The sequence below is a fragment of the Rhinoraja longicauda genome, chromosome 2, assembly GCF_053455715.1.
Source record: "Rhinoraja longicauda isolate Sanriku21f chromosome 2, sRhiLon1.1, whole genome shotgun sequence".
Lineage (NCBI taxonomy): Eukaryota > Metazoa > Chordata > Chondrichthyes > Rajiformes > Arhynchobatidae > Rhinoraja > Rhinoraja longicauda.
The window spans coordinates 82,477,028-82,495,460 of NC_135954.1; the positions used below are offsets into that span (position 1 = coordinate 82,477,028).

Here is an 18,433-nt window from a genome sequence, read left to right on the forward strand (position 1 = left end):
CGGGAAAAAATCATGCAGGAAATAGTTAGTTTGTAAAATAGTGTTATACTGTCATATGTCCCAGATAGAACAATGAAATTCTCACTTGCAGCAGCACGACAGAATATGTAAACATAGTACACTGTAAACAATATAATAAATGAGAAAAAGAAAAAGTTCAGTTTGTGTGTATACATATATTCACACATACATACATATATATATATATATATATACCTACACACTCACATGTACATACACATAAAAACAAACAACAATAATAGTGCAATAATAACAATAATATTCTTTGTACTTCAGAGCTTATTGGAGGTTTTAGTGTTTAATAGCCTGCTGGCTGGAGGGAAGAAGCTGTTCCTGAACCTGGACATTATAGTTTTCAGGTTCCTGTACCCTCTTCTCGATGGCAGAGTTGACACTAGTGTGTGGCCAGGGTGGTGTGGGTCTCTGATGATGCTGACTGTCTTTTTGAGGCAGCGAATCCTGTAAATCCCTTAGATGGTGGGGAGGTCAGAACCTGTGATGGACTGGGCAGTGTTCACAACTTTTTGCAGTCTTCTTTGCTCCTGGGCAGAAGGCAAATGTGGGTTTGTGCAAGATTAAAATTCTGCAGATGTACAATTTAATCCATGTTTTATAATGTCAATATCGAAGATCAGCTTCCTGAGATCACAGAGTTGGAGAATTCTGGGTTGTGTGATGTTCGACAGTTTGACTGTACCACTGTGAGAGTCTTCGGTCGTGGGTTCATGGAGTCTGCAAGTTTAACGTGTCAAATCATTAAGTTACATGTAAGTTCTTCAAACATTTGTAAAATAATGTGAGGGGTTGTCAAAATTTCAAACAATATTTGGGTTGAAATTAAGGTACCCCTGTAAAACTGAAACTTGGCTAAAGACAGCAGTAAATTTTCAGTTCAACACAATTTTGTTACAGTTCAAAATTAACAATTCCCCAGCTTTATCCAAGTGAAATATGTGATTTGTTCAGACTTTAATCTTGGAAGTCTTTGAAGCTGCGTTTATGATAGATCATATAGTCAATAAAAATGTTAATATGAAGACTTCAGCTGATTAATTTACAGAGGCTGTAGGTAGAGAAGTTAGCCATTGGTTCAATAATACATGCCAACATTTCTGTCCACTCAGTTTCCTCCCACCTTCCTCATCTGAATCTATCTGTGTGGTTTCTTTTCCCGTCTCCCTTGCATATTTATTCGTCCCTTTAAATACACTAGAATAGTCATTCAGCCACTCACTCAAGTAGTCAGTTACACATTATCAACATTCTTTGAATACATATGTTTCTACTGAATTCCCCGATGGATTTCTTGGCATGTTGTTCTTCTGCACTGTTTAAAACTCACAGTAAAGAATAAAGTTGACCAAAGGTAGAGTCTCATTGTCCTTCCAGACTCCAGCTAACAATGTGACACCAGCAGATCCCTTCTAACTACAAGGTGATTTCTGCCCAACATCCAAATCTTGCCTTTTTTCCCAGGTTTTATCCCTCTAAGAGCCCAGTGTTGAAACTCAAAGCTGAAAACTTATGAAAGTACATATTTCTAGACTAGCTGCAATCAGCACTGACACAGATAAATTAGCTTTTGAGGAGTGGAGGAATTCAACAGTCTTGGAGTTCTGCTCCTTGCCCAAATCACTCAAACATAATTTAATAACTCTTTGCCCTGAGCGTGGTCACAACAGCAGCACTCAACAGGGATGGCACAGAATGGCACTTTTTCAAACCACATCAATTAAGTTTTTTTAAACTTTAGTTCAATGGTAAAGATACAGCATGGAACATCACACTTCTGGCCCAACAAATTTGTACCAACCCACAATCACCCGTACACTAGTTCTATCAAACACACTAGGGACAATTTTATACAGAAGCTAATTAACCTACAAATCTGCACCTCTTTGGAATGCAGGAGGAAACTGGAGCACCCAGAGAAAACCCACATGGTCACAGGGTGAGCGTACAAACTCAATACAGACAGCACCTGTAGTTAGGATCAAACCCGGGTCTCTGGTGCTGTAACACATACAATTAATTCTGTGTTAGTCAAATGAAGGCAGGTTAGTCTTTCATTATTCAGACATTTTCAAGTGCTCTGAATTAACTTCACTTTTAATTCAATGACCTTAGCCAAATTAATTACAACAATTTGCAAGAGAGGCTATTGTCAAACTTTGACATCTGCCTTAGCAGCAGACAAAATTACAATTCCGATATTGAAAGCATTTAAATTTGATAATACGTCTTCGAAATAGCAGAGAGGAAGATTTGACATATTTACATTTCCAATGGATTCTTTGTTATTCTTCTTTTCAATGCATTGGGAATGGTTTAACTCTCATATTCCAGCTTGTCGGGGGTTGGTAATATTCAATGAACACGTTGTATGATTTAGTCTAAGCCTCAGCAGTTGGATAAAACTGTTATGTAAAAGGAAGACAATTGCCTCAAGTGCATTAGGATGGCTCCCCATTCTGTGTTAATCCAGACCAAGTCCAAAGTAGGAAGAACCATAAATAACATTTGTACTCCGAAGATAAACTTGGGCTCTTCATAGATCAGAACTGTAAGGAACCAAGTTGAATTATCAATATTTTTCAAAGAGAACTACGTTTTTTATTTTAATTTCTTTTTGTCTGATTGAGTGCAGATTGTCGATGATGAGTGGATTCCAAATATGTCACAGCTGTCAAAGGCAGCTTTCTTGAGTAGTCAAACTGTGGACTGCCTGATTCCCTCTGAGGTTGGTCAACCATTTGAAAACATTGTCCTCGCCGATGCCAAGCCAATTTCAAGATGGCAAGTCAAGGTACGATATGGCAAATGTATAAATAAATTGGATTCAAAAAGTGTGTTGGAACTGAATTCTGATAATTGTATATGTCATTTGTGACAATCATTCTTTCATATATTCAGCATTTAAATAGATTTTCACAACAGTTGTACTTTTTTAACTAATTTGCACTGCTCCCATATCATTTGTAACATTTGTAAATGCTGCATATCCCGCCTCTTTACTTTTACTACCTTTTAGTTTTTATCCCATGAAATCTAACGTTATCTGTTTTCCTGTTATAGACATAGCCAATGATGTGAAAATGAGATAAAACATTTTTGCCCACAAAAAGGGAGTTACTTTATAATACTTATATGAAGTAAATTGGCATTTTTTTAATGATCAAAACACAAAACGCTTAGCAAGGAACTTAGCAAGGCAGGCAGCATCTGTAAAGGGAATGGATAGGCTGTAGTGAGTCCACAACGAGCGTCTTTGTTCAAAGTCTTTATTCGAAGGTATTTGCAAACAGACTGCAGCTTTTGGACACACACTACTTAACTAGGTATAATAATCTAATCTCATCTTTCCAGCTGGTCGCCAGACACAACTATATCCCGTGTTCCCGCATCTCGTGCCTCGTTAGCCCAACCGAGGGTTCGAGGCCCCCCCGCTAATCCGTATGTCCCTACAAGGCAACATTTCGGATCATGACCCTTCTTCAGACCCTACACCTCAGGCCCCATGAGTCTGAAGAAAAGGCCTAACCCCAAACATCTGTTCCCTCCACATTTGCTGCCTGTCCCACTGAGTTACTCGAGCACTTTGTGCTTTGATCAAAGTTTTAGCATGTGCAGTTCATTATGTTAATATATTGATATAAATAAAACAGCAAAGAATGACTAATGATTTGGAGGAGAAAGGAGGGGGGAGGTTGTTGGAGGTCCCCTAAAATTAGAGAATTCAATGTTCATACCTTTGTAAGTTACCCAAGCAAAATATGAGGTGCTGTTCCTCCAGTTTGCTTTTCGCCATACTCTGGCAATGGAGGAGGCTCACGGCAGGAAGATCAGTATGGGATTGGGAAGAGAAGTTAAAATGGTTAGCAGCTGGGAAATCCGGTAGGTTTTGGGAAACCGAGTGAAAGTGTTTGGTGTACTTGAGGCCACATCGGGAACACCTGATGCAGTAGATAAGGTTAGAGGAGTTGCACGTAACCCTCTGACTCGCCTGGAAGGACTGCTGGGATCCCTGGATGGATGTGAGGGAGGAGGCATTGGGATAAGTGTTACATCTCCTGCACTTGCAGGGGAAAATACCCGGGGAGGGGGTGATTTGGTTGGGAAGGGATGAATGAACCAAGACGTTGCAGAGGGAGAGGTCTCTGTGGAAGGTGGAAAGGGATGGAGATGGAAAGATGTGACTGGTTGTGGGATCACACATTTGATGAATTTGATTTACTTTTTTCAAACTTCCCTGTATTCAGGGAAGGTTTCATTAAATTGGAAATTAGTAAGTGTAATTTGTTTAAAAAGGGAGACGTAAGGAAGCCAATGACATTTAGCTCAACATCTGTCATGGGAAAATATTTAACGGCTGTTAATAAGGATATTGTAGTAGATGTTAGAAAGCTTCAAGATAATCAGTCACAGTCAACTTGTTTTTGTGAAATGGAAATTACATTTAATCAACTTATTGTTCTTTGAAATGTAAGATGAAATGAAAGAGAATACCTGTACCCACTCTATATTCAGAATCTCCGAAGACATTTGACAAGATGCTGCATTTAAGATCATTGCAATAAATGAATGCTCATGGGGTAGATGGCGTTTTTGTCTTGGACAGAAGATTGACTTATTAATAGAAAAGAGAAAATAGGCATAAATTGGTCATTGTTTGGTTAGCACGACATAATATGTGGTGTGCAAGGCCTCAATTATTATTTTTTTTCTCTGGCAGGTTTCAAATGATGGGTACACATTCAGCAATTCTCAGTTTTTAACATTATTTGATGGAATTTGTCAAATTTGTGAGCCAAGCTTGGATGGACTCTGTACTTTAAAGGTAAGACCAGACTTTGAATTATTGAACTATCAAAAATGCGGTTGTATATCAATAGCAAGAGTTTGAAGGAATTACTTTTGGTTAATAAATATCTTGTAAAAGCACAGATGGAGGTAATTTGGCCCATTAGATCTATGTCAGATCCCAGGGAAGCAATCCCATTAGTCCCATTCGCTCTCCTTATTTCCCCATTCCCCAGAAAATTATTCTCACACATGCCCATTATCGCCCATTTTGTTTCTTTTTTTTTGCTATTAATCCACACTCAGGGGTATTTTAAAGTAGCCAAACCAAGCAGAACATCTTTGGAAGATGGGAGAAAAATGGACCATTGAGAAGAAACAGCGGTCATGGAGACAAGGTCCAAATTCTGCCTAGGCAGTATCAAGGGTCAGAATCAAACCCAGGTCCCTGTAGCTGTGAGGCAGCAGCATTCTCTGCTGCAGTACAGGCACTCTGATACTGAATACTGATCAGTCCTTTGTGCCAATTAGCTGCCTGGTCCTTTAAGCTCAGTTATGTAGTTGAAAATCAACAAATGGCAGTTGCTAGAAATCTGAAATAAAACAGAATATTCCAGAAACACACAACAGTGTCTGTAGAAGAAGGAATTGCGTTTTAGGTCAAAGACCTTTCTTCAGAATGGAGAAAGAAAAAAAAAAGCAGGTTAAATTTAAGTTGTACAGAAATGGAAAAGTAATGACTAGGGCAAAAGGAATATCTCTGATAAGGTGAAGTCAAGATTGCCAAGAAGATCCCAAGGTTCATAGAGAAGTCTGGTTAATAGATTTATGAGGGGAATTAGAAAAAAAAAGGAAATAAATAAATGGACATGTTGAAGCTATGTGATGTAGTTCAGAGTTGTTGCTGAAAGTGGGAAATAAAAGCATAATGTATGCACAAAGAACTGCAAATGCCAGTTTACAAACAAAGACACAAAGTGCTGAAGTAAGCCAGTCAGACAGCATCTCTGGAAAACATGGATGGACAAAGTTTTGTGACAAGACCACCTCCTTTCTGATTTATGTAATTTCCGTCATTGATGCATCTTTCAATATATCAACCATATTTGGGTAGGTGTTCACCCCGAATGGCAATGTTTAGACGTAATTCAGGATTTAAATAAAGTGAAGAACGCAAAGTGCTGGAGTATCTCAGCGGGTCAGGCAGCATCTCTGGAGGACACGTACAGGTGACGTTTCGGGTCGGGACCCAGAAGAGTGAAGGTTATATTCTTTATTTATAGAGCTGCACCTTCCTCGAGCAGGGCTGCCACCTGAAATTGCCACTTCCAGCCCGCCTGTAAGGACTGCACCAGTCCCAGACACGTAGGGTTAATGAGGCTGGCTTTCCGCACCCAGCAGTCAAGCAGCAAAATTCAAATAATGACGATGCCTTGCATAGTGTAGACCTTAGACCCCATGTCCAAAAATGTCTCCAACTGGCTTTGACTAGGTAAAACTAGGCTTCTTTGTTTACTGTTAAAGCTGTGTTGTTGTTTAATAGTTTAACCATGCCTTTGGTATTCAACGACACCAAAACATTATCATAAAAATAAATTTGTAATATTCATTCATTATGCATTAAATATCTGTAAATTATTAAAATATTAACTTCCAGAATGCTGCCTCGATTAGAGGGTATTATTTATATGGAGAGGTTGGACAAACTTGGATTGTTTTCTCTCCAACGTCGGAGGTTGAGGGGAGACTTCATAGAAGCATATGAAATTATGAGGGGCAGAGATAGGGTAAACAATCAGAACCAATTTCCCAGGCTGGAAATGTCAAAGACTAGAGGGCATAGCTTTAAGTTGAGAGGGGCAAAGTTTAAAGGAGATGTGCAGGGCAAGTTTTTTTTTTTACCCCTTTGAAATGAATGAAGTCTCTAATTTTACATTGGTTTCCCAGGTGTAAGATGAGTTCTTCAGCAACACCGAGTCAACATAAACCTGGCCCTTCCCTCTGAGAATGTCTGAATGCCAAAAAAAATCCAGTCAAAGGGCATAGCCGGAGAAGTATTGCTGAGGGTGTTTTGGGTCGGGACTAATCAAGTACCTATTTATGCTAAATTTTATTTTCCAAAACTCAGTCCATAGCCGTCTATGCCAGTGTTTCAAATAGTCGTTTAAATCTTAAGCATTTGTGTCTCCTCCACCCTCTCAGGAAATAGTATAATATATTTGTAGTAGTACTTATAGTATTAGTTACACTTGCAAGATGGAGGCTTGGGAATTGAATGGGACCATAAAAGGAGGTTGATGGGCAGCACAATGGGCATATATTTAAAGCATATATTATTTAGCTACACTACAGGTTCCGATCAAATTAATTTTTTACAATCTTATTGTTCCAGGAGAACACATGCATTATTGATGGACTCTGCTATGGTGCAGGGGATCTTAATCCAAGTAGCCCCTGCCTTTTGTGCAGACCAGCCACATCCAAATTCGAGTGGACAATTATTGAAAGTAAGCTGCTTTACTTTCCATGATCTCGATTTGCTTCTGGAGAAATCTGACTTTATTTTTGCTTTGGTTATAATTGGAATATGAGGAAACATCAAGTTTAATGTTAACCACTGTAACATATATGTCATTCATGCAATTAATTTTTCATTGACCAAAGCCCAATACATGCAGAAAAAGAATCCAGATCACACACATTTCAGTAAAGAAAATGAACGTTGCCTACTGTATCATGTATGTCACTCATGGAATTTATTTTTCATTGGCTGAATGCTAACATATGAAATACAAAATCCAGATCACTCAAATTTCAGGTGAATATGAGCCCGAGTAAATCATTTCTCAAAATATGCATCCATGATCTGTAGCAAGTGCTGTGGCTGGAAATCTCTCCCTAATTATTTATGTCTATGTATAATGCAAAGACTGTTAAGGATCTGGGGCAAAATTCTCTTGCAAAAACAGAGAAACTAACTAACATTGCTCAAACCAAATATTTCCACAAAAAAATATTATGTATGTCACGGCTCCAGTCCAATTGCATACGCCACACACTTCGGTAGGATCTAAATTTGTGCCAATGATTCATACTTCAGGCCACCCTGTATTATGTGCACCAATGTAGACGATGCCGCTAGTTAGAGAATAAGGTGACCAGACCTCAGAATGGACTGCCCTCCCAAGTGCAGACTTAACTGCTGGCTGAGCTGTCTATAACTGCTAGAGAGTGTTCTTTGCATTATTTTTGCCTGTTGTAAATTGCTGACTTTTTTTGCAGATAACCAGCCCCCAAAATTTCAACCTCCACATGATAAACTGCACACGTTTGTTGGTGAACAGTTTGTGTATCAATTCTTGGCTTCTGACCCAGAAGGCTCTGCTGTTGTTTTCAACATGGCTTCTGGTCCCCAGGATGCTAGCCTGTCTCCTGCAGGACTACTAGTATGGAGAGTTTCTTTCCAGGAATTGCAGATCTTCACGTTTTCACTTACAGATGACTGCAATGACGAAACTAAAGTGTCAGTGGAGGTAAGGAGTATCAACTGGGTGAAGGAAGCTCCTCTTAAGGTTTTGTGCACTAATATAGTGTCTTGTAATGGATCTATTGTCAACTTTCTCTCAAGGATAGGTTGGACGTCATTGGATGGCCAGATCTTCCTACTCCTGAATAATATCAATGTTAAGAAATGGAGTTTGCATGAAAATCTGACCCCTGTGTCATTTCCAAGGTTAATTTCCTGATGATAAATTAAAAAGGAAAATTGGCTGGGCCAGGTCCTGGTATTTGAATGGGTATGGATAGGAAAATGATAGCTGACAAAGATGTTGTGATCTGAAGGGCCTTTTTCTGACACATTACTCATTTGGAGGCAAGAACAAACCATGGTCAGTACTTCTGAAGGCAGGATTAAAGAAGAGGAGGTACGGACACTTTTGAAAAATATAAAAGTGGATAAGTCTCCAGGTCCTGATAGGATATTCCCTAGGACATTGAGGGAAGTTAGTGCAGAAATAGCAGGGGCTATGACGGAAATATTTCAAAAGTCATTAGAAATGGGGATGGTGCCGGAAGATTGGCGCATTGCACATGTTGTGCCCTTGTTTAAAAAAGGTTCTAAAAGTAAACCTAGCAATTATAGACCTATTAGTTTGATGTCTGTGGTGGGAAAATTAATGGAAAAGATACTTAGGGACAATATATATAATTATTTGGATAATCAAGGCCTGATTAGAAACAGTCAACATGGATTTGTGCCTGGAAGGTCATGTTTGACTAATCTTCTTGAATTTTTTGAAGAGGTTACCAGGGAAATTGATAAGGGTAAGGCTGTGGATGTTGTCTATATGGACTTTAGTAAGGCATTTGACAAGGTTCCACATGGAAGGTTGATTAAGAAGGTTAAATCGTTGGGTATTAATAGTGAGGTTGCAAGATGGATTCAACAATGGCTGAATGGGAGATACCAGAGGGTAACGGTTGACAATTGTATGTCAGGTTGGAGGCCAGTGTCTAGTGGAGTACCCCAAGGATCTGTGTTGGGTCCACTGTTGTTTGTCATTTACATTAATGATCTGGATGATGGTGTGGCAAATTGGATTAGTAAATATGCAGATGATACTAAGATAGGTGGAGTAGTTGATAGTGAGGTAGATTTTCAAAGTCTACAGAGAGACTTGGGCCTTTTGGAAGGGTGGGCTGAAAGATGGCAGATGGAGTTTAATGCTGATAAGTGTGAGGTGCTGCATTTTGGTAGGACAAATCAAAATAGGACGTACAGGGTAAATGGTAGGGAATTGAGGAATGCAGTGGAACAGAGGGATCTGGGAATAACTGTGCATTGTTCCCTGAAGGTGGAATCTCATGTGGATAGGGTGGTGAAGAAGGCGTTTGGTATGCTTGCCTTTATAAATCAGAGCATCGAGTATAGAAGTTGGGATGGAATGTTGAAATTGTACAGGGCATTGGTGAGGCCGAATCTGGAGTATGGTGTGCAGTTCTGGTCGCCAAATTATAGGAAGGATGTCGACAAAATGGAGAGGGTACAGAGGAGATTTACTAGAATGTTGCCTGGGTTTCAGCACTTAGGCTACAGAGAGAGGTTGAACAGGTTGGGTCTTTATTCTTTGGAGCGTAGAAGGTTGAGGGGGGACTTGATAGAGGTTTTTAAAATTTTGAGAGGGACGGACAGAGTTGACGTGGGTAGGCTTTTCCCTTTGAGAGTGGGGAAGATTCCAACAAGGGGACATAGCTTCAGAATTGAGGGACAAAGGTTTAGGGGTAACATGAGGGGGAACTTCTTTACTCAGAGGGTTGTGGCTGTATGGAATGGGCTTCCGGTGGAAGTGGTGGAGGCTGGCTCGATTTTATTATTTAAGAGTAAATTGGATAGGTATATGGATAGGAGGGGATTGGAGGGTTATGGTCTGAGTGCAGGTAGATGAGACTAGGTCAGGGAGAATGGTCGGCGTGGACTGGTAGGGCCGGACAGGACTGTTTCCATGCTGTAGTTGTTATATGTTATATGTTATATGTTCAGTCACTGCACCTATATCAGTCTCTGACTCGTGCAAACTTAGTGGAAACTCCATTCATTTGAATGGAATCTCCCAGATCTGAAGGATAAGATATGTCTGCATGTGGATAGAGAGGAGCTGATTGGGGACAGTCAGCATGGTTTTGCACATGGGAAATTGTGCCTTATGAATCTGATATGTGTCTTATGAATCTAAGAAGCAGAGGATGATGGTAGAAGGTTATTTTTCAGACTTTAGGCCTGTGACTCATGGTATGCCTCAGAGATTGGTGCTGAGCACATTGCTGTTCGTTATTTTTTCATTGATTTGGATGAGATGTAACAGGCGTGATTAGTAAATTTTCAGATGACCCAAAAGTGGGTGGTATCGTAGGTAACAATGATGGTTATCACAATCACAGCAAGATCTTGATCAGTTGAGCAAGTGGGCTGAGGAATGGTTAATAGACTTTAATTCAGCTAAGTGAATGGTGTTGCATTTTGGGAAGTCGAAACAGAGCAGGACCTTCACAGTGAATGGCAGAGACCATGGGAGTGTTGTCGAACAGAAGGATTCAGGAGTAAAGGTACAGGGTTCATTGAAAGTGGTGTCACGTGTAGATAAGGTGGTCAAGAAGGCTTTCCATATGTTGACCCTTAATTGTTATGTTACATTAGAGTTGTACAAGAAAATGTTATGTTAGAGTTGTATAAGAAAATGATGAAGCCACATTTGGATTATTGTGTTGAGTTTTGGTCATCCAGATATAGGAAGGATGTTGCTAAGCTGGAAAGAGTGCAGAGAAAACTATGAGGATGTTACCAGGACTTGAAAACCTGAGCTCTAGGGAGAGGTTGGCCAAGTTAGGTTAGGACTTTATTCCTTGGTGCGCAGCAGGCTGAGGGGTGATCTTTTAGAGGGTTTTAAGGTCTTGAGGGGCATAGAAAAGATGAATGCACAGAGTCTTTTACCCAGAATATGGGAATCAACAACCAGAGGACATAGGTTTAAGGTGATAGGGGAAAAAGTTAATAGAAACATGAGGTGCAACTTTTTCATACTGAGGATGCTGAGTATATGGAATGAGCTGCCAGAGGAGGTAGTTGAGGCAGGTGTTATTTAAAAGATATTTGGACAGGTGAATGGATAGGAAAGGTTTGAAGGGAAATGGGCCAAAACCGGTCAGGTGGGACTGATGTGGATGGGACATCTTGGTTGCAATGGGCAAGTTGGGCCAAAATACCTGTTTCTGTGCTATATGCCTCTATAACTCCAATAACATATATTTGGAAATGGTAAAAAGTATAAGTTTAGTTGATTCAATTTTTTAACTTCATTACCTATTTATTCGTAATGTGTTTTTAAAACTTTATTTTTTTACGTAACATATTTGCATTTTTTTTAAAAGCGATGAGATATAACTACATTCTGTTAGAAACCCTGCACCATAGGTGAGGCATCCTGACAAATGCTACTGGGCTTTTTCAGTTACAGGGCCTCACGGGTACATTATCTAAGGCCCACTCACTGATAGGTCTTGCTCCAACTCACGGGCACATGCAGAGTGTGGTGGCTCAGCTCATCTCAGTCACATGTATCTGACCCTTCTAAATGTAGGTGGTTGGGGACTAGGAAGCAGACTGATTCCTTTCCAGTTCATACCACTGAGATTAAGTAAGGTGACCACAAATTCACGGTTTGTTTACACATTTAAACTTGCGTTTATTTGTTTTAATATCATATCCTGAAGAAATATTTATCCATCGGATCATTAATGTGATAAATGTAAGTCAGTAATAATATTTTATCAACATTTTGGAAAACACCAGCAAAAATTCTTGAATGTTCCTCGAGTCAATTATTTACAGTATGGTTTATAAACTGTCTGTATTTTAGTAGGTCTTTGTTCACATGGTGTAAATTCAGTCAGTGTTTATGCTAATGTGTGTGTATAGAATGTATGTTTTGGAAATAGGTCACAGTTTGAGTGGCAAAGCAATCATTGAACAGAGAGGTTAAATGGAAATAAGGTGCCCAAAGCACTTTTTGTTGGCAGTTGTAAATCATTGGAATGCTCTACCTCGGAGGGCTAGACTGTTTAGTCTTTGAACATACAGTATTCAAAGGTGAAAGAGCTCTGGAGATTTTGCAGATTGAGTGAGAAAGTTGACTTGAGGCACGGATATGATCTTAATGGGTGGCTGAGTAGTGTGGAGAGGCCATAAAGTTTCCTGCTTCCTTATCTTATGTTCCTTTAAACGTGTTATATCATATCATATCATATATATACAGCCGGAAACAGGCCTTTTCGGCCCACCAAGTCCGTGCCGCCCAGCGATCCCCGTACATTAACACTATCCTACACCCACTAGGGACAATTTTTACATTTTACCCAGCCAATTAACCTACATACCTGTACGTCTTTGGAGTGTGGGAGGAAACCGAAGATCTCGGAGAAAACCCACGCAGGTCACGGGGAGAACGTACAAACTCCTTACAGTGCAGCACCCGTAGTCAGGATCGAACCTGAGTCTCCGGCGCTGCATTCGCTGTAAAGCAGCAACTCTACCGCTGCGCTACCGTGCCGCCCTTTTACCCATACAATTTATTAAAGAATTCCTTGAGGAAATTAAAAGATTGTTGTTTCCCCAGGGATAAAACCTATAATTACTCACCAATAAGTTTCTACTTAAGTCACAGAAAGGAAAAAGGATTAATCTTCCTGAACATATTCCTAGTTTGAAGCTATTTTTAATTTGGTTTTGAAATATTTTTTTGGTCTATTTCACCCCCTCCCCTCTATTAATGTCACTATCAATTCTTCCAAACTAATTGCATGTTAAAAGTGTCAGGAGATACACTTTCCACTCACCATAAGATCAAAACATTCAGAAGAATAATTTCTGTACCAATTTGTTGTTTCCATATACATGTGCTCAGTCATTTTGTTTAACTATTAATAAAGTAAACAAAACATCTGATCATTCATGGAAAATTAATTTTCGATGTATGTATTTGCACAGTTGGTATTTTCTTCATTATGTGACTCCTGAAATGACTGTTATTCAAATAATAATAAAGTTATGTTAAAATAAGAATAAAAGTCAATGGTATTTGGGAAGTAGGCTGCAGTCGTATTATATGACTCAATCACCAGGATTAATTTTATGAAGGGTAAATGATGGTTTCCATTTCTCCCTCTTTTCCCTCTTTTGCTTCTTGTTAGCCCATTCATGTTGGAATCAGAGTTTAACATTTTATGTTTTGAACCTGCCCTTTTCTTAACAACAGAAATTATTATAAACTTGACAAATTATAATAACAGCTGAACAAAGTTTCCATTGTGACTGTGAACAAAAGAATTTATAATACAATCTAAAAGATAGGACAAAATTGCCCAGTTCAGTCATGTACTCTAACCATTTGAACTTTGAGATGCAGACAATGTCACATATGTCCTTTCAATTATTATTTTATGAAATGTAATACTGTGATTTCTGAGTAGGTCACTATAAAGCCATGCAACTGTTTGAATGGAGGTTCCTGTGCTACAAATATAAACTTTCCTCCTGGAAGTGGAGAGTACATCTGTATGTGTTCCATGGGTTTTAAAGGAAGTTTCTGTGAAGTGAATATTGATGACTGCAAATCCAACCCATGTGGGTTTGGCAACTGTGTAGATGAAGCGGAAGGTTATTCATGTAAATGTCAAGAAGGCTTTCAAGGTAAATAGTTTATATACACTACTATAACCATACAAGGTTTATATTTCAGTGTTTGTTTTCCTCAGCTTACAAATATTCCCAAATCAGTTTAACTTCCAATGTTCAAAACAGTTTTATGGGGTTCGGGGTGATGGTGGGGTTTAGTGTACAGAGAATAATGAAGCTTGCTGACTTTTCATTGCTCCAGTTCCTATTTCAATCAATAATAGACTATCCATGCATCGATCGTTCATAGAAAGAAAAAAAATGAAGGAAAGGGGAATGGCATGTACAAATTGGCAATCCTGATACAAACAGAAGGAAAGTGTCAAAACTCCCTCCACCTCCCCTTTCTCGTTCTTGTGTATATTCTGGCCTGCTCAGAACATCCTGGTAGCCAGTCTGTGCAACATCACTTAGACTTCACATTTAGAAAAAGCAAAGTAATATAGGAACTCATAGGTCAAGCAGCATCTGTTGGAGAAATGAACAGATGATGTTTCAGTTCAAGACCCTTCTTTGGACTTCAATTGTCTGTTCATTCCCTCCACAGATGCTGCCTGACCAGCTGAGTTTCTCCTGCACTGTTGTTTTGCTCAAAATTCCAGCATCTGCAGTCTCCATTAGCAAAGCATTACACAGATAAAAGAGCTTAACTATCCATTCTTGTCAACCCACGACAAACATTTCCTGTCCATTTCATTGCCCTTCTCCACATTCACTATCATCGATACCAACTTGCTTTCTCTCTTTCTCAGTTCTGGTGGCCTTCGATCTGAAACGTTAATTGTTTCTCTTGCCTAACGTGCTGAGTTTTTCCTGCATATTTTTTTAGTTCTCTGACATAAAACCTGATTTGCATTTTCGGCATGTTGTGATGTTCATAAATCAACTTGGTGAACTATAATGCCTTGCACTGCAACCAAAGGGTACACTTCAACTTCAACAATCACATAATCTTTTTGTAACCTACAATAAGAATGACTCAGGATCCTCTCATTTTAATGGGCAACACTGCCAAAGATTGTTTCTATCTTGGAATTTCCCTTGATTGAAGAGTGCCATCCAAGAAATTAGACTTTTGAATTGGACCAGAGTATCACATCCCAACCCGTCCGACAGGTCTGATCATAAAGAGCCCTAAGTCGGAATTGCATTAAATTAAAAAATGATGCCTTGAAAAAGTTGCTAATAATCACATTTAACCACAATTGGGTGATGGTCACTACTGAGTTATTGAGAGATTACTGGGTTCTATGAGGAGGGGGAGGGGGGGGGATAAGGGAACAAAATATGATGAGAAATAACAATAGAATTTTGTATTAAACATCAATCCGAATAGTTAAATATTTAATCTGTTGTATTTTGAAGATTATAATTCCATATCATTGCAAAAATTAGGTTTGTGCTTTGTGTTTCACTGCCACTCCCCTCCTCTACTTCTAGGTCCCAATTGTCAAGTGGATGTTGATGAGTGTGAAGCTAACTCGTGCTTTCCAACAGTGCCTTGCTATAATACATTTGGTTCCTATAGGTGTGGCTCATGTCCACCAGAAATGGATGGAAATGGAAATGTGTGCACATTAAAATGTATGTAATCTTTTGATTGTGTACAAGTAAATACTAAATCTTTATGTTCAGATGTTGCTCAATGGGTCAATTACTCCTATTATCCTTGGTTCCAGCTGAAAGCAGAAATACTTATGATTCCCCAATTACAGCAGCAACTGAGATCTTCGATGAAGACTACACTTTTATAGATGAGGAAGCTGAGGCAAAAGAAAGGGAGTTACAAGACGTGGATGTTGAAGATTATGTTACTGACATGAATGAAATTACAGAGGCAGTATTATGGACAAATGAGGATGAGCAAAGTTCCATCACCACCAGCTCTGGCCCTGGCAAGTAATAATCCAACTTAATTTTTTTCATAATAAAGATAATTGGCAATCATAAAGCTGAAATTAAGCAAGGTAATTCAAGAAATCAGGCATTCTGGTATGATTCTAGAAATGACATATTTATTATAATGTATTTTTGCTCTTACTTTAACTAATCATATCAAACATTTAAACCAAAGGTGCCAGATTGAGGGATCTTCAGTCTGATACCTGTAATGGTCACTTTTTGCAAACATAATGTAAAGTCAATAGACAATAGACAATAGGTGCAGGAGTAGGCCATTCAGCCCTTCGAGCCAGCACCGCCATTCAATGCGATCATGGCTGATCACTCTCAATCAGTACCCCGTTCCTGCCTTCTCCCCATACCCCCTCACTCCGCTATCCTTAAGAGCTCTATCCAGCTCTCCCTTGAAAGCATCCAACGAACTGGCCTCCACTGCCTTCTGAGGCAGAGAATTCCACACCTTCACCACTCTCTGACTGAAAAAGTTCTTCCTCATCTCCGTTCTAAATGGCCTACCCCTTATTCTTAAACTGTGGCCCCTTGTTCTGGACTCCCCCAACATTGGGAACATGTTTCCTGCCTCTAATGTGTCCAATCCCCTAATTATCTTATATGTTTCAATAAGATCCCCCCTCATCCTTCTAAATTCCAGTGTATACAAGCCTAATTGCTCCAGCCTTTCAACATACGACAGTCCTGCCATTCCGGGAATTAACCTAGTGAACCTACGCTGCACGCCCTCAATAGCAAGAATATCCTTCCTCAAATTTGGAGACCAAAACTGCACACAGTACTCCAGGTGCGGTCTCACCAGGGCCCGGTACAACTGTAGAAGGACCTCTTTGCTCCTATACTCAACTCCTCTTGTTATGAAGGCCAACATTCCATTGGCTTTCTTCACTGCCTGCTGCACCTGCATGCTTCCTTTCAGTGACTGATGCACTAGAACACCCAGATCTCGTTGAACATCCCCTCTTCCTAACTTGACACCATTCAGATAATAATCTGCCTTTCTATTCTTACTTCCAAAGTGAATAACCTCACACTTATCTACATTAAACTGCATCTGCCATGTATCCGCCCACTCACACAACCTGTCCAAGTCACCCTGCAGCCTTATTGCATCTTCCTCACAATTCACACTACCCCCCAGCTTAGTATCATCAGCCCCTGAAGTCCCCTCATATCCTCTGGTACAGGTCATCTCTCCTGCTCCTGATCTGTGTTTCCTCTACTCAGACATCTCGTGCTGTGGCTCTGAGCCCGGACTTTCTCTTTCCAACCCAAGAATACCTAAACCCACGTGCTTGAAGGGCCATTTTCAAGTCGTTGCTGGCATTCACTTGTCCATCACATGGGTGCATGGAAGTTACAGATCATGCAGTGTTGCAAATCTGCCGCTAGTTCAGGCAATTGAAGTGCTAATTTATCACATAATCTCTTTCTGTAATAAATGTGAAGGACTTGGATCCAGCCAAGAAGAGCCAAAGCCTTGTGAGTTTGTACATATTGAGATTAGTTGACACAATTGTGACACATGTTTTGTCTCTTAATAGTTTTCCACTTCTAGCTTTAGTTTTAGAGATACAGCGTGGAAACAGGCCCTTTGACCCACCTAGTCTGCGCCGACCAGCGATCCCCGTACATTAACACTATCCTTCATACACTAGGGAAAATTTACACATACACCAAGCCAATTAACCTACAAACCTGTACGTCTTTGGAGTGTGAGAGGAAATTGATGATCTTGGAGAAAACCCACGAGGTCACGTGGAGAACGTACAAACTCCGTACAGACAGCACCTGTAGTTGGGATCGAACCCGGGTCTCTGGTGCTACAAGCGCTGAAAGGCAGCAACTCTACTGCTGTGCCACCGTGCCACCTCTCCCAGTTGCTATCCTTTCCTACCAAAAATCATGGTAGAAGTCAATTAATAAGCATTTGAGAAATAGAGAATCATACAGGAATCAGCCCATCGTATCAGAAGAGAAAGCTTTCATTTGGCAGAAAACGACATCCATTTTACGTTCAGAGCATAGGCATTTGAACCTTCAAGACTTACAATATTTGAACATCTTGTAGTTATCTTTTGTCATATTCTCAAATATATTCCACCCTCCTTTATAATATTACTATGTCCTGTAAAATTGTCAGTGTGGGCCTGTAAATCCCCAATGAACTGTCAATAGGATGGTCAAGCGGTTTTGTCAATCGTAAAATGGCTTAAGTCATACCAAGCTCCATCCAGGACTTGATGCACACAGCCCTTTAATTATCTATATAATTATCACTCAATTTACACAAAGATCAAATCCTCATGTAATTTTCAACATCCTCAATCAATAGAGGAGCATACATGTCAGATGAAATTAGCATTTTTTATTCAATGTGTATCGTTTAAGTTTGGAGATCACACCAGAATGGATGGAATTGCAGACTGAGGAAAGCTGTCAAAATAAACTGGATATAGATCAGCTACA

At 39.7% G+C, this 18,433-nt stretch overlaps 1 protein-coding gene across 1 annotated transcript in view; it reads left to right on the forward strand.

Moving 5' to 3' along the window:
* Positions 1-18,433, forward strand: part of vwde (von Willebrand factor D and EGF domains) — a 141,401-nt gene that overhangs the window by 81,885 nt on the left and 41,083 nt on the right. Inside the window, exons 13-20 of the mRNA XM_078422030.1 lie at positions 652-788; positions 2,669-2,827; positions 4,754-4,858; positions 7,214-7,328; positions 8,104-8,354; positions 13,846-14,065; positions 15,491-15,634; positions 15,730-15,945. Of these exons, the coding sequence (XP_078278156.1) occupies positions 652-788; positions 2,669-2,827; positions 4,754-4,858; positions 7,214-7,328; positions 8,104-8,354; positions 13,846-14,065; positions 15,491-15,634; positions 15,730-15,945 (1,347 nt within the window). The remainder of the gene's footprint in view (positions 1-651; positions 789-2,668; positions 2,828-4,753; positions 4,859-7,213; positions 7,329-8,103; positions 8,355-13,845; positions 14,066-15,490; positions 15,635-15,729; positions 15,946-18,433) is intronic.